We start from the raw sequence: 21,780 nt of genomic DNA, 5'->3' as shown, positions 1-21,780 counted from the left end.
ATATAAAGTGTCTGCAAAGGGATATTAACAGGTTAAGCGAATGGGCAAAAATTTGGCAGATGGAATATAATGTGGGAAAATGTGAAGTCATCCACTTTGGGAGGAAAAATAAAAAAGCAAAATATTATTTGAATGGAGAAATACTACAAAATGCTGTGGTACAGAGGGATCTGGGTGTCCTCGTACATGAAACACAAAAAGTCAACATACAGGTGCAGCAGTACGGCAAACGGAATATTGGCCTTTATTTCTAGGGGGATGTAGTATAAAAGCAGGGAAGTCATGCTACAACTGCACAGGGTGCTGGTGAGACTACACCTGGAGTACTGTGTACAGTTCTGGTGCCCTTATTTAAGAAAGGACATACTTGCATTGGAGGCAGTTCAGAGAAGGTTCACTAGGTTGATTCTGGGTATGGAAGGGTTGTCTTATGAGGAAAGATTGAACAGGTTGGGTCTACACTCATTGGAGTTTAGAAGAATGAGAGGAGATCTTATTGAAACATACAAGATTCTGAGGGGACTCGATAGGGTAGATGCTGAGAGGATGTTACCCCTCATGGGGGAATCTAAAACTAGGGGACATAGTCTCAGAATAAGGGGTCGCCCGTTTAAGATGAAAATGAGGAGGAATTTCTTCTCCCAGAGGGTTGTGAATCTTTGGAATTCTTTATCCCAAAAATCTGTGGAGGCTGAGTCATTGAATACATTCAAGGCTGAGTTAGACAAATTTTTGATCAGCAAGGGAGTCAAAGGATATAGGAAAAGGCGGGAAAGTAGAGTTGAGGTAAAAATCAGATCAGCCATGATCTCATTAAATGGCGGAGCAGGCTCGAGGGGCTGAATGGCCTACGCTCCTGCTCCTATCTCTTATGGTCTTATGGTCTAATCATGTGCTCAAGTCCTGAAATGTGACCTGAACCCACAACCTTCTGACTCAAGAGGAGGGAGTGCTACCAACTGATGCAAGCTAACATTAAGTAGGTCTGACATGTAGGTGCCAGCACCATCAACACTGTCTTAAAGACCCGTTTATCCTGATCTAGCCATTCTGATTTTACAGGTGACATGGTACAAAATATTAATCTAGCTCCTGGAATTCTGTTCATGTGAAGAATACACAACATTAAATGGTACATGCTTGAATCGTAGTTTGATTTGAAAGGGTTTGAAAGCAGAAGATGACTTTACCTGCTTTTCAGGTGCTGCACACTGCCCAGACAGCGGAATCGCCCGTTCACCATGATAGCCATCCTCGTGCACAGAGCCTCACATTCCTCCATACTATCTCGAAGAATAAAAAGGTCATCAGACACACACAAACTATCATCCATTTACTGATACAAAACACTGCAGGTATTGGTTAAGCTGTCATCAGTCAAACGAGACACAATTTATCTCTCTGTATCATTAAGAATCTTGTGCATATAAACATCGCTGATTGGTCCATGCTAACCACATGACAACACAATCCAATCAGATCCCCACATTAGATCTCTTTAAAAAAAATTCTACTTTAAGCTTTCTATTTTTTCCCCCTTTTAAAAATATTTTTGTCCTGCGTCCCAACTTGTTCAACCTCTCCCCTCTGCCTGACTGGAATCGCCTCGTCCCGCCAAGCTTGGCTGCACGCTGAGGCCCCACCCTGCCCAGCCTTCATAATAACAACAACATGCATTTATACAGCACCTTAAAACACTCCAAGGTACTTCACAGGAGTGTAATCAGACAAAAATTGACATTGAGCCAAAGAAGGAGATATTAGTGATTAAAAGCTTGGTCGAAGAGGTAGGTTATAAAGGAGGGTCTTAAAGGAGGAAAGAGGTGGAGAGACAGAGAAGTTTAGGGAGGGAATTCCAGAGCTTAGGGCCTAGATGGCTGAAGACACGGCCCTCAATGGTGGGGCGATGAATGTGCAAGAAGCCAAAGTCAGAGGAATGCAGAGTTCTCGAGGAATTGTAGAGCTGGAGTAGGTTACAGAGATAAGGAGGGACAAGGCCAGAAAGGGATTTCAACACAAGGATACAAATTTTAAATGGGAGATGTTGGAGAACCGGTAACCAATGTAACTCATCGAGGATGGTGAGTGGGACAGGGCCTGGGTTAGGATACGGGCAGCAGAGTTTCAATGAGCTGAAGAATATCTAGGGTGGAGGATGGGAGGCCGGCCAGGACAGCACTGGATCAGTTAAGTCCGGAAGTGACAAAGGCATGGATAAGTGTTTCGGCAGATGGGCTGAGACAGGGGTGGAGACAGGTGATGTTACGGAGGTGGAAATCGGCAGTCTGTGTGATGGAGAGGCTAAGGGGTCGGAAACTCAGCTCAGGGTTAAATAGGACGCTGAGTTTACGAACAGTCAGCTTCAACCTGAGACAGTGGCCGGGGAGAGGCAGTTTTGAAAGGGTTGGGGACAGTACCTGAGGAGAGAGAGAACTGTTTACAAGGAGAGCTCGCATGTGGGCCAAGAAGGTAAGTTGGGTGGTTGGCAGTTTAGTGGGAATGGGGTCAATGGAGCATGGGGTGGGTCTCATGGATAAGATGAGCTCGGAGAGGTAAGAGTGAAACTAGAGAAAGACGTGGGTTTAGGGCTACGGCAGTGGGGGAACCTGGACTAGGTTTGGCTTGGTGGGCAAGGTGAAGGGAGGTGATGTAGATTTTGAGGCTGGAAAGTACTGCTGTATGTTGCAAAGCAAGCAAAATCTGACCAGCACCAGAGGGCAACAACAGAGCTCTGGACATCTGACGTTCAACACTTGAGCTGAGCTGCCTCCACTCCCTGGGTGAGTAATGTTTAGTATGAGGGGAGGGGGTTTTACACTGTAGGGCTGAGATCAGACCCATGTTATATTGTTACTTTATGCATTGATCCGCACGCAAAGTCACTTCACATGGTGTGAGAGGGGCAGCGTAAACTGCACTTTAATCTCCTGAGGGAAAGTTCTGTTTATAATACTCTCTAATCTTCGAAGATTATCGAGAGAAATCCCAGAATATTCATTCATTCCACTATTTAATTCTGGCCTGCTGCTCACCACAGACAACAGCACCCCCCCCCCCACCCCCGACCAACCCACTGCCCAGCAGCACCAAGATTGGGGCTTACTGTTGGGCCGGACATTGCAGGAGGAGCTTTACTCTGCCCCTAAACGGGATCAGATCCTGACCTGGGACTGCTTAATAAGGCAGTTATAGAGAAAGCTTAACTCTGTATCTGACCTGCAAGTGTTTAAATAAGGCAGTTATAGAGGGAGCTTTACTGAGTATCTGACCTGGGAGTGTTTGATGGGGCAGAATAAAAGGAGCTTTACTGTGTATCTGACCTGGGAGTGTCAGACTCTGGGAACCTGATGCAGAAATTGTTTCATTCTCTGGCACTAACATTCCTCACCTTGATGAGCATAAAACTGACCAGAAGAAAATGTAAGGATAACCAAGATGATGGAGAATTTTCTATATACGGATACACCTAAATGTAGGCACGAGAGAGAGAGAGAGAGAGAGAGAGAGAGTGCGAGAGGGAGTTGTAAAGGGCTAATTTGCAGGTACCTGAATCATTTTCAGTCACTGCATTTACACTCAAACTATATTGCACAGCTAGCAAACTACCTTTCATTTCCAGGTGGGCTGCATGTGGGTCTGGTAACACGAACATTTCGCAAGGCACTTGTCTCCAATGGAAACAGCAGTTACTGCACACTGACCTGTGTGAGGTGAGGATCACCGATCTCCCTTCTTTGATCACACTTAGGATGCAATTCCAGAGGAACCGCCTGGCCTTGGGATCCATTCCCGTCGTAGGTTCATCCTGTCAATGAGGAAAACAACAACAAATAGGTGACAATATCTATTTCTCCCCCAACTTTTCTCCATCCTCTCCTGAAGGAACAAACTCTCACTGGGTACAGCTTTAAAGATGCCTGGCATCCTCCAATACCGTGTGAGACTAGGCAGTGAGTGTTGGTAGGTTACTCAGTGGTGGGGGAAATCACAGCTGAGCCTGGTCCTATCCTCACCCACATCTACACATGCACTTTCCAGTCCTCGACAACAATCAGCAGCAGGCACCCTGACTGATTTCCTTTCTCCTCCCTAATGCAATGTGGAGTGCCCCAGTTGACAACCCAGCTCAAATCAGTAAATTCAGAGCAGAGCAGGGATTGAACCTTGAATCTTCCTGGTCTCTGTGGCTCCCGACCACACTGGGCGGTGCATGTACCACCTGAGCCACATGAGCGATGTTCATCAGCAACATTTGAAATAGGGTTTTGTTAAACTTTTTGAACCCTCAGCAGCTTCCTCATTCCGTTCATAAGTTATTGTCCGGGAATTTCCTCGGAGCTGCTCTCGCTCCGCTGCGGTAACTTCCGCAGAGGTGCATTGGAAACCCTACTGATGTACGTAAACAGGGTTTACGTTGAACTTCCACTGATGTTACGGCGGCGGAGTGAGAGAAGCTCCGAGGAAATTCCCAGCCATTGCCTTTGTTACTCATGGGTCACAGGACAACTCACTAACCAGGAAGATGACTGGCGGGCATCCGATCAGTGCGATGGCAGTGGACAGTTTCCGCTTGTTGCCACCGCTATAAGTCCCAGAAGGTCTATCCGCGTAGCGTGAGAGTCCCAGTTTCTTCACGCCCCAATCAGTGACCTATAAAACAATTCTAGGTCTTAAAGTAGACTGCAAACAAACATCTAACCCCACCAAAAAGCAGCATTTCAAACTGTGATGAAGACACTTTTCAAAAGCCCAGCTCAAGGACCGAGGTCCACAGTGCAGGGCACCAGGTGAATGGACCTGTCCCACAGCGCAGGGCACCAGGTGAATGGACCTGTCCCACAGCGCAGGGCACCAGGTGAATGGACCTGTCCCACAGCGCAGGGCACCAGGTGAATGGACCTGTCCCACAGCGCAGGGCACCAGGTGAATGGACCTGTCCCACAGCGCAGGGCACCAGGTGAATGGACCTGTCCCACAGCGCAGGGCACCAGGTGAATGGACCTGTCCCACAGCGCAGGGCACCAGGTGAATGGACCTGTCCCACAGCGCAGGGCACCAGGTGAATGGACCTGTCCCACAGCGCAGGGCACCAGGTGAATGGACCTGTCCCACAGCGCAGGGCACCAGGTGAATGGACCTGTCCCACAGCGCACGACTCCAGATGGTGGGACCTGTCCCACAGTGCAGGGCATCAGGTGAAGGGTTCAGTCCCACAATGCAGGGCTCCAGATAGTGGGACCTGTCCCACAGTGCAGGGCATCAGGAAAAGGGACCTGTCCCACAGTGCAGAACACAACCAGAGTTGAAAAGAGCAAGAAAGAAGATAAAATAAACTTAAAAACACAGTAATTAAATGATGTTTCAAAAGCTTTCAGATTGTAGGAGGAAGGGAAGACAGAGGGAGGTAAGAAATGTGGTAGTTTTCAGATCCTGGAAAGAATGAGCTAAGAGTAGGAGACAGTGCAATTAATCTGGATTTCAACACAGGGAGGAGGAAAAGTGTGTAGGGAGGAGGTACCTGGATCTCTGAAGGAAGAAAGGAAAGTTCAGACCATAGCAGCATTGATAAAATAAGAAAGAAAAAAAAAAGTACAGTAAACCCAGAGTAAAAGCAAACCTCTACTCCCAGACTCAGTTATACTACACTTAGGACTTTGAAACAGTGATGTCATTTAAGGGCCGATGGGATTTAGTTTTGTGGTTGGCCTCAGTCCCACAGTGCACGACTCCAGATGGTGGGACCTGTCCCACAGTGTACTTTGTCCTGCAGTACAAGACGGTCACATGACTTTGGTTCATACTTTGTAAAGATTTAACAAACCTTAGCAACCTCATGCTCGGGAATGCCACGCAACCGCGAGTAGAATTCTAGTTGTTCCCTTCCTGTCAACAGTTTGTTGATGGCATCAAACTGCGGGCAGTATCCCGTGTTCTGGTGCACGTCCTGGATGTTGGACAGAATGCTAAAGGAGGAAAGAAACTTAGGCACTAAAATAAATATTGTAACATAATTCCCGATTCTATCCGCTTTCTCCCATCTTCACACCATCACCCTGCCACCTGGAGGTGGGATAATCTGGCCTGCAGACATCTTCATGGTTGTTCTCTGTTCTGAGTGACACAAGGTTACTTTGTAGGTGGGAGTACTGTGTGCAGCTCCGGTCACCTGACCATATTACTGCCCTGGAGAGGGGACAGAGGCGGCAATGAAGCTGATTCTGGGTATTGGGAATTTAAGTTAGGATGAAAGGTTCAGGAAGTTGGTCTTGTTTCCTTTGCTAAAGAGGAGACCCTAAGCTGGTCTAACTAAAGTTTAAGACTATGGGCGGAATTGACAAAACCGATCCAGGCAAACTGTTCACTACGAAGAAGGGTTTAAATCGTAGGGGACACATGTTAGAAGCGAGAAATTAGTAGCAGGAGGAACTTTAGTCACCCAAAGGGTAATGCAGAGTTGTGGAATACATTATTGGGGATGGTAACTGTGTGGGAAGATTTCTTCTTTGTGATATATTTATGACTTTCATTGTAGAGTAAATTTCCCCCCAAAATGTGTTTCTGGAGAGAGGAGGATTGTTGATTATGGTGATACAGTGGTAGATGGGGTTGAGAGATATGTTGAGGGTGGGTCAGAGATTGAGGGATATGATGAGGTAGTGGGTAGATGGGATTTAGGGATATAAGATTGGTAGAGATAACTAAGGGATATGGTGAGAAGCGGGTAGGGGGACTGAGGGTTATGATAAAAAGGCAGGTAGGGGGATTGAGGAATATGGAGAGAAGGCAGATAGGGGGATTGAGGAATATGGAGAGAAGGCAGGTAGGGGGATTGAGGAATATGGAAAGATGACGGGTAATGGAGTACTGAGGGATATGGTGAGAAGGCAGGTAGGGGACGATTGAGGGATATGGAAAGATGACGGGTAGGGAAGGATTGAGGGTTATGGTGAGTATGTAGGGTTAAGCTATCAATGGTTTATTGGGTCTGATGGCCTGTTTCTGTTCCTAATGTGTAAATAATTAACTACACACATTATTTAGCACAGACGTGTCCAAGCTTTTTGTCTTTGTGGGCCACTTAGGAACCTGCCCATTAATCCACGATCCCATTAATCTGCATTTATCTCAAGCTGCTTACATTAATAGATCATGGTGTTGTGATTTAAGATTTATCCACCAATGAGGCAACAGCGCTACAAACAGTCCTTTCCAAACCTCCAGACCCATGAAATTCAAACAGGACAAACCATCGAGTATTGCATATAATTCCCAGGGTTTGGGGTTGGATGTCACCCACAGGTTACGGTTTGGAACCCCTGGCGTTGCAGTTTACTTCTCAGGAATCATTAAGTACCATTTACAAAGGAATTTGTACCTATATCCATCAAGGAAGGCCTCACCACTGCTGACCTCAGTGTCTCCTGTCAGCATCTTGAAGGTGGACGTTTTCCCAGCTCCGTTGATCCCCAAAAGTCCAAAACACTGCAATGGAACATTTACAGAAACTTCAGAAGAGATTCGTCTCGCCACCCTCTACAGTACAGTGTGACGTCAACAAGAGCAGGACAGGGAACAGCAGTTTACTTAATCTACGGTGGTCTTTCTATCAAGTTACTGAGCTCAGAGCTTCCACTGAAACAGGAAAAATAATAAAAATAATACAGGGAAGTGAAAATGGATTTTTTTCTCCTGTTTTTTTTCATAAGAATATAAGAAATAGGAGCAGGATTAGGCCATATGGCCCCTCGAGCTTGCTCCACCATTCAATCAGATCATGCTGATCTTCAACCTCAATTCCACTTTCCCGTCCGATTCCCATAATCCCTTGATTCCCCTAGAGTCCAAAAATCTATGGATCTCAGCCTTGAATATACTCAACAACTGAGCATCCACAGTCCTCCGTGGTAGAGAATTCCAAAGATTCACGACCATCTAAGCGAAGAAATTTCTTCTCATCTCAGTCCTAAATGTTCCACCCCTTATCCTAAGACTATGTCCCCTAATTCTAGACTCTCCAGCCAGGGGAAACATCCTCTCAGCATCTGTCAAGCCATCTTAGAATCTTATATGTTTCAATGAGATCACCTCTCATTCTTCTAAACTCCAGAGAGTATAGGCCCATTCTACTCAACCTCTCCTCATAGGACAACACTCTCATCCCAGGAATCAATCTAGTGAACCTCCGTTGCACCGCCTCCAAATGAAGTATATCCTTCCTTAGATAAGGAAACCAAAACTGTATACAGTACTCCAGGTGTGGTCTCACCAGACTCCTATATAATTGCAGCAAGACTTCCTTACTCTTGTACTCCAATCCCTTTGCAATAAAGGCCAACATGCCATTTGCCTTCCTAATTGCTTGCTGTACCCGCATGTTAACTTTTTGGTGATTCATTCGCAAGGACACCCAAATCCCTCTGAATACCAACATTTTATAGTTTTTCACCATTTAAAAAAATTCTGTTTTTCTATTTTTCCTACCAAAGTGAATAATCTCACATTTCCCCACATTATACTCCATCTGCTACCTTCTTGCCCACTCACCTAACCTGTCTATATCCCTTTGCAAACTCTTTGCATCCTCCTCACAGCTTACTTTCCCACCTAGCTTTGTATCATTAGCAAACTTGGATACATTACACTTGGTCCCCTCATCTAAGTCATTAATATAGATTGTAGATAGCTGAGGCCCAAGCACCGATCCTTGCAGCACCCCACTAGTTACAACCTGCCAACCCAAAAATGACCCATTTATTCCTACACTCTGTTTTCTGTCCATTAACCAATCCTCAATCCATGCTAATATATTACCCCAATCCCACGAGCCCTAATCTTTTGCTCCCTTTCTCTGCTGAATGAGTTGACTCTTCGCTGGGTAGGGGTCCCACAGGCATTGGGCCACCTCTGATACCTCATCCATTCTTGATGTGTGTGTCTAGACAATACCAGTAGGCTATTCCCCAATGGAAGGACAGTAGAGCTGATCCCGATCCTGTCCTCACTCAATATCTACACAAGTGCACTTTCCAGCAGGGGTCATTGGATAGGAAAATGTGACATTCAATGCTGACAAATCTACGTGTTAGATGTAACGATCTTATCCACTTGCAAATGCACACATCCCCCATACGCATGTGCACATGCAGGCTCTCACCTCCCCCGGGGGAATTCCCACACACAATCGGTCCACGGCTGGTTTCTTTTTCCTTCTGTAAACCTGGAGAGACCAAATGAAGTGATTTATCACTAGATGATGGCAGTGGTTTTAAGATTTTCTTTTTTGGTATTTGACACACAAAAATCTAGCTTCTGTTTGCCAGAAGTAGAATGTACATTCTCCCCCCCACCCTTATCCAAATCTGGAGAGCCTAGGCACAAGTTGGCAAAGCTGTCAAGCAGCACAGGGCACTGGTAAGCTTCCCTTTGCTTATCTAGCCAAAACCAGCCCTCGTCTTTAGGGCGTTGCTTGCAGGGTTATCGTCAGCCGAATGAGAAGAATCCCAAACCCCAGTGGTCTACCCTTCCAGACTCCATTAGTGAGCTAGTCTGGCTGGCCAATTGGTAACAGTACCACGCAGATCTGCCTGGTTCTACCACAGACTTGGTTCCAAACTTCTATTACCAGGTCACCATGAAGCCAATTCAACCGCAGAAATTCCACTTACTTCTTTCAACTCCCCAAGGGACATAACCACTAATTAGTCATTAGACCACCAATATATAAAGGTATAACCCTGCAGTTGTTGAATATCAGATACAAGGAGCATCTCATGAGCAGCATAACTACTCATTAGATGTGTAGGTGCATTGCCACCATTCTCCTGACTGCCACATGGAAACTTACCATATCCTATGGGATGGTGGTTGCACAGTTGCTGGTGCAGAGCTGCGGCAACTTGCTCCTCTGCAGCCCAATGATGGTAGGCACCAGGCCATGGCTATATGAGAATATGTTCTTATACCCAGTCTCCAGAACTTTCAACAACTGTTCTCCCAAGTCTCTGAGCTTCTTCACTAGCGACAGAGGGCAGTTAGTGTCATGCCAGCCATCCTGAGGTTGCCAACATCCAAGTCCAATGTCATGTACCAGATTTACTCATCACCAACTTTTTAATCCAGTCCCTCATGTGAGGGGCTTCAGTAAAGGGCCGTACCCATTGTGAGGTTGACACCCTCCCCTTCAGAGCACCCAGTAATGGGTTGTTGTAAGCTGGAGTCCTCTCTCCCTGCAACAGTTTCCCACTTTTTTGGGACGTAAATCCACCTCACAGCTTGGTCTTGGATCTCACACAAGGGTTTGAAGAAGCCCTTCCACTGCATGCCTGGGAGTACTGAACCATAAGGGAGAATTGTTTGGACACATCTTGTATGCCACAAGCTAAATCTGTGTTGGAGTTGGCATCTGCCAGATACTCTTACAAACCAACAGGTGGGACAGATGCCCTGTTTCCTCCAAATCATCAACTTAATCATTCCCTCTTGAGCCATACAAAGCCACAATACTGCACATGGGGACACCAACCACCATATCCCACTGGTTAGCCTATTGCTCTAGATAGTGAGTAGAAGGTACTGGATCATCAGGTAAATCTGCCATTAATATATTTTGTGTGAGGAGTGCCACGGTGCTTTCAGATATGCTGAGAGCAGACACTCTGAAACCATCCTAACTGAGATCAGCTAACTCAACACAGACCAAGGATCAAACTTGGGCAATGTACTTGCCAACCAAGTCATTAGGGAAAGTCCTGTGTTGCGTTTCTGAATAGTGAGCCTCCCGCTTTGTGTCACTAAGATGAAATATGTTATAGTAAGAATTACAGAGCCTTAACAGTGAATGAAAAGCAAAATCTGAAATAATATCTCTTACCTTGGTGAGATCCTTGATGACTAGAATGTCACCCTCACTCCCACCGTACGTGACCCGCTGCCTCTCTCTGGCTACATCATCATCTTCCATTTCCAATGGTGGAAGCTTTAAAGACATAGGCCTGTGGGGACACAATAGTGGGTCAGTTGCTTGCTGTAGACTTTTGTACCCCGTACATAGATCCTTCGAAGTATTATACTATAGATGATTTTATGTTTACCCCAGGGGTTGGGAAAGTTGCCTCTGTGCATCACCCCTTCCTCCCCACACCCCCCCCTTTCATATACGCGCTGGTGCCTGCACTCTCCTTTGGGCCCCTTGAAGGCTGATTTGGAAAACGGAGACCTGGTCTCATGTTTTTGCAGAGGCAGTGGAAGGTATAGTCCTCCTCTGGATCAAGAAAAAATCTTTGCTGTAAAAAGAAAACTGGTGCATGGTTCCTGATCCAGTCCAATGCATTTTACACACACACACACAGTTCCCCATCGCAGCCCAGTGCATTATACACACACCATTCTCTGACCCATTCCATTGTGTTACATATACTCACAAAATTCTCTGACCCATCCTATTGCATTTTACATACTCATATCAAACCCTGAACCATCCCATTGAATTATGCTCACACACAACATTCGCTGACCCATCCGAGTGCGTTATACGTACATCATTCCGTGACCCAGCCCTGTGCATTACACACACTCATATAATTCCTTACTCCACACTGTTGTGTTACATGCACTCACATCGTGATGTAAGCAGGCTGATGAGATAACCCAGCTCAGTGTGTTTACAATGCCGCCAAGAGAGCTGTGAGCATCGGAGTGAGACACCCAGGAAAACTGGGTCCCTGATACAGGGAACTGAATGTGGGCCTGTAGGTTTATATTTGGTAGTGTGCCTTTGACAGTGTGAGGCAACCTGTTGATGCACTATGAAGGCTCGCACAGGAAGAACGGCCACTTGCGCAAGGCAGCAGAGGGCGACTGATGCTGGTGGATGTGTACCTAGCAAAAAGTCTACACCTTCAGGAGAGGAGCGGAGAACACTGGAGAAAGAAAAAACTCTTCTAAGAACCCTGAAATAAATAGCGAGTGTCAGTTTGAAACCTGCATTGTAACCAGTGGTTAAGTAGTGTCAGGAGTCAGCAGCACTGTAATGTGTAAAATTAAATTCCTGGCAAATTGGATAGAAATATTTCATCTGGACATACCACACAAAGGATAAACTTGCAATCAGTAATTGAAGCAAATAATCCTTCTGAATTAGAGACAATTTTGTGTTGTATTTCTATGCCCACAAGGAACTGGACTGAGACTGTCCAAACTCATGTCACACAGGAACCTTACAATTAGCAGACAAAAGAGACTTTCATCCCATCAGTCAAGGCTGGATTTAAATCCAGACCCGAGAGCTGAAAGGTCAGAGTTTAACCCGTTGTTACAGTTTGCTAATACACAGAGTTCCACAATACACATTTTAGCAGAGGGTTGGGTCTACAAGTTGTATCATAAAAGGGACCTCACAGTCACTAGTGATCACAAAACCCTTTCCCAAAAAGGAGTCGCAGTAAAACCAGAAGCCACCAGCAGAGCACCTCACCTCATTTTGATGAAGAACTTGTACTGCAGTAGAATTGTGAACAGAAAGAAGACGGCTCCCTGGACAGCCATGGCAAACATGTTCTTCCCCACCAGGTCCCAGGAGAGTGGCGATACGAACTGCTTCTCTCCTGCACCAGACACAAATCACAAAATGCTTGAGTGGAAATTTTTTGGCCATCTTCAAACCAACAGAAAGATTGTCATCTTCACTAAACCTGGACGATTGGTAATATTCCTTCTCCTGATGACTTTGGCATAAAGTCACTGACCTAGGTTTTCTAATTGTCATGTCCACGATAAGCCATTAAAAGAGATGCGTCACTTTTCAGTATTAGGAATGGAAAGCTCAAGCCACCATCTCGGAGCTACACAAACCGGGAAAGCTACACCGTTGATTGCCGCTCTGAATTGCGTCAGCTGATTTCAGCTGGGGGAACAGCAGGGGTGTTATAATTGGCCTCAGTGCCCACCGGTTAGAGAAGATTCCTGCTCCTGATCACTTTTCAGTGACCAACACCCTCCCCTACCCACACCTCCCCAGGGGAAGTGCACATCTGGATGTTGGGCGAAGCCAGGGTCGGTCTTGGCTGTGATGCCCTTCGCTAATAGACAACCTGCAGACGCTCACAAGTAAGGTTTGCACATGAAGAATTGCCACTTGGGTGAAGAAGCAGAGGGTGACTGCTGCCCGTGGATCCTGTAAGGCAGCATAAGTCAGCACCCTCAGGAGAGGAGGACAGTGACAAAGCACTACTGAAGAAAACAGCAAGTTGCAGTCTGGGGGAGAGGGGCGGAAACAGGATAATGCCCGTTCTTCCCCGGAATGAATAGCCCATTAATGAAATCATGGGATCTGTAGCTTTGTAATGTGCAATTTTTGAGAAACTAATTTTGTTGTTACAGAGTCAAACAGGCTAATGAAGTTCATTAAAAGATAAACTTCACTTTCAAGATTCCTATGTGCAGGCTGTTTAAATTGACACACCTGATTATCCATCTTTAATTAATGGATTGTTTTTAATTAATTAATTAAAATTAATGGATGTTAAACCAGCGGGCTCCCTTAGGGGCCTGTGTGCCACTTGCGTGATTTTCCGATGCTCGCTGCCCCCAGACAATCCAGTTGGCCTAGGCGCAGAATCAGGAGAAACCCCTCTATTGTGTGTTACATGGTATTACATTCCACATTATATCAGACATAGAACGATCAATGCCACAGGAGGACTGGTGGCATGAAATTGTATCATGCAGCTAGAAGCAAAATAACAGTTTCATACAATAACTATGCTTCAATCAGGAAAGATTTAGCAGGAGGGGGTCATTTCTCTGGAAAAGGGAAGACTAAGAGGAGGCCTGATAGAGGTATTTAAAATTATGAAACTGTTTGATCGGGTGAAAGTGGAGAAACTGTTTTCACTTGTGGGTGAGTCCAGAACAAGGGGTCAAAAATATAAGATAACCACTAACAGATCAAATAAAGAGTTTAGGAAGAATTTCTTTACACAGAGTGGTGAAAATGTGGAACTCGCTGCCACATGGAGTGGTTGAAGCAGATGGCATTGATGCATTTAAGGGGAGGCTTGGTGCATACATGAGGGAGAAAGAAAGAGACAGATTTGGGGGGCAGGGTGGGAAGAAGTAATTCGATTGGCAGGAGGCACATGTGGAATATAAACACCAGCACAGATCAGTTAGGCCGAATGCCTATTTCTGTGCTGTAGATTTGATGTAATTTACACTGGGGAGATGAGAGGAGTTCCATGCAACTGCTGTTCGTCAGCCCCTGAGAATCTTGAACTGGATTTGAAAATGTCCAGATCTGAAGGTTATCAGCTATAACCGCAACAGATACAATCGCCTTCCGCCCCAGTGCAAAGCAGCACTGGCTGGAATTAAGAAAATCACTGGAAACAGTTACTGACCAAACCTCTCCAAAGCGTCTGCCATGGCCTGATTCTTCACCATGTCGATCAGTCCACGGCCCAGGCAGAAATGCGGGAAAATGAGGAAAACTTTCTTCAAGATTCGATTGACATCATTCAATTTCTACAGAGAAGAAAAATGAAGAGACGGTCAGAAATAAAACCTTTTATTTCCATTTCCTCCCTTTCTTTTCCGAAAGCATTGATTCTTACTCCATGGGCACTGACTGCCCTCAGGTACCTCACTCAAGTACCCCTTCTCCTAGACAGTGAGGGTCAGTAGGCCATTCAACTTTGGGGGGGTATCAATTGCCAAGTATGATCCTGTCCTCACCCGACATCTAATACACACTCTCCAGTGGGGATAAACAGAAAGTGATCAGGAGCAGGAACCCTGGATGATTTTTCCCTCCCCAGCCAGGTAGGCTGAGGCCAACTGCAGGGTCCTCATCACTGCCTCGGCTAAGATCAGTCTTGCCTGGGAGTTTCTGCTCTTTATGCCTCAGTACATTTGCATTTCTCCCGCACAAACAACGGCAGGTTATGGATAATTACAACTCGCGCAACCATTGTCTCATGACTGCTGGGGAGGAATGTTGGCCAGGACACCAGGAGAACTCCCTGCTCTTCTTCCAACCGTGCCACAGGGTTAATATCCAACTGAACCACCTGAACAGGCACACAGGGCCTCAATTTAATGTCTCATCTGAAGGATGGCACATCCAACACTGCAGGACTCCCTCAGTAGTGCACTGAAGTGTCAACCTGAGCTTATGTGCTCAAGTCCTGCACTGGGGCTTAAACCTGTAACTTTCTTACTCAGAGGTAAGAATACTACCAAATGAGACAAGCTGGATTCATTCATTCATTCCATCATTACTGCTTCATTAACAGTTCACTTTTCTAAAGGAATAAACACCGAAAATGCCTGGTGGATCAATCAGCATCCAATAGAGAACAGACCGCACGGTGGCTTTTTAAATCCAGTGTTTTCTGTTTCTATTTCAGATATCAGTCATGTGTCATTTCTTTTTCAACCACACATTCATGAAAAGCTAAATCAAACTTTGTTGCACAGGATCGAGTCCTCCACTGGAATCCTGCGACCCCCACCCCTCCTCTCCCCGCAGGAGCTAAATTATCAGCATCATGTCCATCTCTGTCACTGTGAGTTCAGTATATTTTTTCAGTGACAGGGGAATATCAGAGCATCTACACCCAGTGATACAGGGGAATAACAGAGCATCTACACCCAGTGATACAGGGGAATAACAGAGCATCTACACCCAGTGATACAGGGGTGTATGAGGACATCAATACCAAATGATATGGTGGAATATCAGGACATCGATACCCAGTGATACAGGGGATTATCAGGACATCGATACCCAGTGATACAGGGGATTATCAGGACATCGATACCCAGTGATACAGGGGATTATCAGGACATCGATACCCAGTGATACAGGAGAATAAAAAGGCATCGATACCCAGTGATACAGGGGAAAATCAGATGATCTACAGCCAGTGATGTCACCAATCCTTAACAGTGGGTGTGAAATTTTTGTACAGTGTCCGCTTAATCTGTGAAAACACCCAGCAGCAGAACTATGAGTTATATTATTCTAAACTTAGTTTGTGCCTGGAGGGAGAATTTTGAGCTGTACAAGCTAGGGTGATGTAATGGTGGCTACGAGTCTTTCATTGGTGATGGTGCAATTTGAAGGGGTAAATTAAGTATCAAACAAAAAGTGGATCACAAAAAAGTGGGTTCAAGAATGATTTTTTTTTAAACAGTATATTGGTACCAATACACTGAATAAGGACAGTAACAGCACTGGCATACATCACCTTGTTATCTATTAATTACGCTCGACTTCCCTCACAGTCTTATAGGACACGAGTGTAACAAGCAGAAAAACGGAGTCTTACTTTGTCTGTGAAGAGCTCCAGGACAAAGGTGGCCACACTGCCATTGATACCGATGAACAGGTTAACACAGGTCAGCACCACATAGGCGGTGCTGGGGATGCTGAACAAAAAGGAGGCTGGATACATGAGGGGAGTGATGGACCACCTGAAGGAACAGAATCGACAAGCATGAAACCAACTGGAAAGGGCACCAGCAGAACTTCTACCTATAGTGCAGCTCCCCTGATGGCTCAGTGCTCAAAGGCACTGCCCACTTACCCATAGAGGAACAGCAGCAGGACGAGTGCTGGCAGATTGGAGGCGGATACGTAGGATTTTTGTTGGAAACAGATGAAGATGGTGACTACCAGTGTCGCTGGCACTGCGTAATTACACTGAAAAGAGAAGGTATGGAATGAGATAAGTCACTGGCTATTGGCCTGCTTCTTCCAAAGAATGATCTATCCCATTATGGACTCAACCTGACTCATTTAATCTCCTTTCACAACCCATGTACACTCCACCCTATCATAGAACCATCAAGGTTTACAGCAAAGGAGGAGCCATTCGGCTACTGTGTCTCTGTGGCTCTTTGCAAAGACCATCCAAGACTAATCTTACCGCTCCACTCTCTTTCTGTAGCTCAGTATCTTCCTCTACTTCAAATATTTATACAACTTTCCCTTCAAAGATGCAATGGTCTCTGCCTCAACCACTCCGTATCAAAGAATTTCATGCATTAATAACCCTCCACATAAACACATTTTTCCTAATCTCTCTCCTCACTCTTAGGTGTGATGTGAAGATGCCGGTGATGGACTGGGGTTGACAATTGTTTACAACACTCTTAGGTGATAATTTAAAATTGATGATCCCTTGTTACCGACTTCTCAACCAGAGGAAATAGTTTTTCCCTATTCACTGTACCAAAACTCTTCATAATTTTAAAACTCTCTATTAAATCTCCTCAGCCTTCTCTGCTCTAGTGAAAATAGTCAGAGTAGTTCAAGTCTCTCCTCGTTACTACAGTTTCCTGTCCCTGGCATCATCCTGGTAATGGGGCATGCAATACTGCACATAATACTCTAATTGTGGCCTAATCAATGTTTTGTATAAATTCATCATTACTTTTTTACTCTTGTACTCTATGACCCTACTTATAAAACCCCAAATTCTATTGGCCTTTTTTATGGCTTTATCTATCTGCACTTGCACTTTCAGGAATTATGTATTTTAACCCCAGGTCTTTCTGTTCATCCATACCCTTTATTGTCTTGCCAGTGTGTGTATACACTCATGCATTGTTTTTCTCCCAAAGTGTATTACCTTATACTTATCCAAACTAAATTGCAGCTGCCACCTCCCTGCCCATTCCACTAACCTGACTATGTTTTCCTGAAGTCTTTAAGTCCTCCTCGCTGTTTGCCAAACCTTTTACTTTTGTGTCATCAGCAAATTGCAATATTGTGCTCTTGATACCAAGTCCAAATCATCTACATATACAGAGAACAAAAGTGGACCCAGTACTGACCCTTGAGGTACACCACTTCCAACCCTTCTCTTGTCCGAGCAACACCCATTAACCCTAGCTCTTCGTTTCCTGTCTGCAAACCAACTTGCTGCTACATTCTCTCTAGCAATAAAAAATGGATTTTTTTCTAACAAACCCCTTGAGACATCTATCAAATGTCTTTTACAATTCTATATACACCACTTCTAATGCATTCCCTTTATCTATCAAATTGGTCTTTTCTTTAAAAAATAACTAATCAATTGGTCAAAAACAACTTGCCTTTAACAAATCCATTCTGTTTGTCCTGGATTAATCCATGCATTTCTAAATGATGAGCAATTTTATCTCCTTTCTTGAATAATGGTCTCCAATCCCACAGCACCCTGTCCCATCCATTTAATCTCCTTCCAGAGCCCATGTACAATATATCCTACCATGGACTCTACTCAATTAATTCAGTTTCCTTCCACAGCCCATGTACATGCTACTCTATCATGGATTCATACGTGAAAGTACTTACCATATCCCACGCAAAGTTAGCGAGCCAATAAATGCCAGGTTTCACACCACTAACAAACTGAAGGTGCTTGGCTTTGCTGACACGTTCTTCAATGAGGAAGAGAACAAAGCTGGCTGGCACAAAGGACATTGCAAAGATGACGCAAATGGAGACGAGCACATCGACAGAGGTAGCCATCCTGCAAGAAGGGGGGAAAGGCTCTGTGTCACGAGCGAGATATTAGCACACCGTCACGCAAACAATGATTTCAGACATCACTTTATTCCTCAATGCGTGTTTGAATACTGAAGGCTCCATGCCAGCCCAAAAGGCATAAACGTGACAATTGGATAAAGCATCTACATTAGTGACAAACCAGTAGAGAAATGTCCAGCCCAGTGAGTTCCAATCAAAAACAACTTGCACTTACACAGCGCCTTTGATGTAGAAGAATACCACAAGGCCCTTCACAGAAGCATAATCAAAAAATGGACACCGAGCCCAAGATATTAGGAGGGGCAACCAAAAGCTTGGTCAGAAAGGTGGGTTTTAATGAGGGTCTTAAAGGACAAGGGGAAAGGTGACGAGGTGGAGAAGTTTAGGAATGGAATTCTGGAGCATGAGGTCGAAGCACTGCCATCAATTGTGGGGCAAAGGGAGGGGGGAAGGGGTGCACAGGAAGAAAGTGTTTGGAAGGGGGGGGGGCGTTGAGGAGTTGCAGGGCTGGAGGAGGTTACAAAATAGGGAGGGGTGAGGCCATGAAGAGATTTAAACACAAGGATGAGAACTTTACATTTGAGGTGCTGGGGGACTGGGAGCTAATATAGGTCAGTGAAGACATGGGTAATGGATGAGCAGGACTTTGTGCGGGATAGGATACGGGCAGCAGAGTTTTGGATGAGCTGAAGTTACTGAGGGTGGAAGGTGGGAGGCCGGCCAAGAGAGAAAAGGAATACTCAAAGACTGAAGGCGGCAAAGACATGAAAGAGGGTTTCAGCGGCCGATGTTATGAAGGTTGATGTAGGTGGCCCTTATGGTGAAGAAAATAGGGAGGTCAGATGCTCAGCTCAGGGTTAAATAGGATGGCAAGGCTGCGAAATGTCTGGTTCAGCCTGAGACAGTGACTGTGGAGGGGGATGGAATCAGTGGGAAAGATAGAGTTTGTGGCAGGGGCTGAAGGCGAATGCTCCGGTCTTACCAACGTTTAGCTGGAGAAAATTGTGGCTCATCTAAGACTGAATGTCGGACTCGGGGTCCAACAACACAGAGGCAATGAGGGGAGGGGAGGATCAAGTGAGATGATGGTGAGGTAAAGCTAGGTGTCAATGGTGTTCATGTGGAAGCTGACCTCATGTCTGTAGATGATGTTGTCAAGGCTCAACATGTAGATGAGGAAGAGGAAGGAGCCAAAATAGGGGAGACTAGAGGTAACAGTGCAGGGGCTGAAGGAAAAGCCTTTGCTGGAGATGGTTTGGATATGATCGGATAGCTAAGAGAGGAAGCAAGCGAAGGCAGTCCCACTGAGCTGGACAACGGAGGTGCTTGATTGTCCAAGGCTGCAGAAAGATCAAGGATGTCGTGGAGGGATAATACACCTTGAATGGGATCAAGGGACCAGGTGGGGGGTCTCATGGACGAGATGAGCTTGGAGCAGGCTTGTGGGGCGGTTGAGATGGCAGAGAAGATAGAGAAAGATGAGGGTTATGGGGCAGGGCAGAGGGAAATCTGGGTGAGGTTTGCCTTGGTGGGGGAGCAGCAGAGATGGCTGAATAGAAAGTCTCAATCTTGGTGACAAGGAATTCCAGGAGCTCCTCGCACTTGTTGTTGGAGGAGAGGATGGAAGGGGCAGTGGAGAGGGGTTTAAGGAGACAGTTGGTAATAGAGAAAAGAAGCCTGGAGTAGTGGGCGTCTAATTTAATAATGAACAGTTGAAGGCAAGGTACAGTGTAGGGCAGTGAAGAGGGAGCTTTGTTCCACCCACTAAATGGCAATTATTCATCCATGAGCCTTAACGGGCTATTTGCTTGTCGAGGGCATCACAGTTGAGCCCAACACTGTCCTCGCCTGATGCCCACACTCTCAAGATCCCAGAGCCACAGGAGAGTGATCAGGAGCAGGAACCCTGGCTGACCTTTCCCCTCTCTGGGGCCAACTGCAGTACGCCAGCTGCTGCACTGACCAAGATCAAAGGTGGGATCCCCGGTCTGTCTGGCTCAGTGCCAGTGGGTGCCGTTTAAGCACTCGTGAGGTTCTACCAGCTACTTACAGTGCAACCTCAGAGAGCTGTTCTTTGGTCAGGTTGAGTGGGTGGTTGAAGGCTGTAATCCCAAACATTTTGGGATCTTTCCCTGGTGGAAGATTTGCTCTCAGTGCTGCATTGTTCATGACATTCACAAAGCTCACCATGGCGTGCCAGCCTTTATTGTTGAACCACACCTGCAAAAAAGGAAGGAAAGGTTCTTTCCGTCATATCAGGAGTACACTCGAGTCGCCTATTCAAATAACTCAGTTGCTTCCAAACATTATATAGTTGGGCCACAGACAAACAAGACATAAGAATTACTGCTGACCTTTGTTTCTGCTGCCTTCCAATTTCACTTACTCATTTTCTGCTTTCCACTTCCAGCTTTGTTACTCTCCCTTCTGAATCTCCTCTCAGGTTCCCACCCCCTGCCAAGTTAGTTTAAAACCTCCCCAACAGCACTCGCAAACCTCCCCGCAAGGATATTGGTCCCGGCCCTGTTGAGGCGCAACCCATCCGGCTTGTACAGGTCCCACCTCCCCCAGAACTGGTCCCAATGCCCCAGGAATCTAAAGCCCTCCCTCCTGCACCATCTCTCCAGCCATACATTCATCTGCTCTATCCTCTGATTTCTATATACACTAGCGCGTGGCACTGCGAGTAATCCGGAGGTGACTACTCTTGAGGTCCTGCTTGTTAATCTCTTTCCTAACTCCTTAAACTCTGCCTGCAGGACCTCATCCCTCTTTCCACCTATGTCGTTGGTACGGATATGGACCACGACCTCTGGCTGTTCACCCTCCCCCTCCAGAATGTTCTGCAGCCGCTTAGTGACATCCGTGACCCTGGCACCAGGGAGGCAACATACCATCCTGGAATCACGTCTGCGGCTGCAGGAACGCCCGTCTGCTCCCCTAATTATGGAATCCCCCATCACTACTGCTCTCCTGACCTTTCTCCTCCCCCCCTCTACAGCTGGGCCACCCATACTGCACATTGTAGTGAAGCTAATAACACAGGCAATATTCCACTGGAATGATACCCAAGAATCAACTTGCTTCGACCTGTGCCCACTTTCCTCCCCTCCTCTCCAGCAGGTGCTTTCTGTGTCAGTCCTTCAGCAGCTTTCCCCAGTAACCAATCTTCATGTGTGAGCTAAGGCAGTGTCAGCTGGCTATTCAGCTGTGGAGGCATTACAGCTGAGCCTGGTCCTGTCCTT

The 21,780-nt window shown here is 46.0% G+C and overlaps 1 protein-coding gene across 1 annotated transcript in view; it reads right to left on the bottom strand.

Annotated features, from left to right (window-relative positions):
• LOC137299424 (phospholipid-transporting ATPase ABCA1-like) overlaps positions 1-21,780 on the bottom strand; it is a 124,581-nt gene that overhangs the window by 9,358 nt on the left and 93,443 nt on the right. Inside the window, exons 35-47 of the mRNA XM_067968158.1 lie at positions 20,586-20,755; positions 18,341-18,518; positions 16,587-16,702; positions 16,329-16,473; positions 14,397-14,520; positions 12,473-12,602; positions 10,871-10,991; positions 9,155-9,217; positions 7,376-7,482; positions 5,822-5,963; positions 4,516-4,650; positions 3,702-3,805; positions 1,191-1,283 (exon numbers count right to left, since the gene is read on the bottom strand). Coding sequence (XP_067824259.1) covers positions 1,191-1,283; positions 3,702-3,805; positions 4,516-4,650; positions 5,822-5,963; positions 7,376-7,482; positions 9,155-9,217; positions 10,871-10,991; positions 12,473-12,602; positions 14,397-14,520; positions 16,329-16,473; positions 16,587-16,702; positions 18,341-18,518; positions 20,586-20,755 — 1,628 coding nt within the window. The remainder of the gene's footprint in view (positions 1-1,190; positions 1,284-3,701; positions 3,806-4,515; positions 4,651-5,821; positions 5,964-7,375; positions 7,483-9,154; positions 9,218-10,870; positions 10,992-12,472; positions 12,603-14,396; positions 14,521-16,328; positions 16,474-16,586; positions 16,703-18,340; positions 18,519-20,585; positions 20,756-21,780) is intronic.

Source organism: Heptranchias perlo, chromosome 29 (assembly GCF_035084215.1).
Source record: "Heptranchias perlo isolate sHepPer1 chromosome 29, sHepPer1.hap1, whole genome shotgun sequence".
NCBI lineage: Eukaryota > Metazoa > Chordata > Chondrichthyes > Hexanchiformes > Hexanchidae > Heptranchias > Heptranchias perlo.
This window is presented reverse-complemented; position numbering and strand designations above follow the sequence as displayed.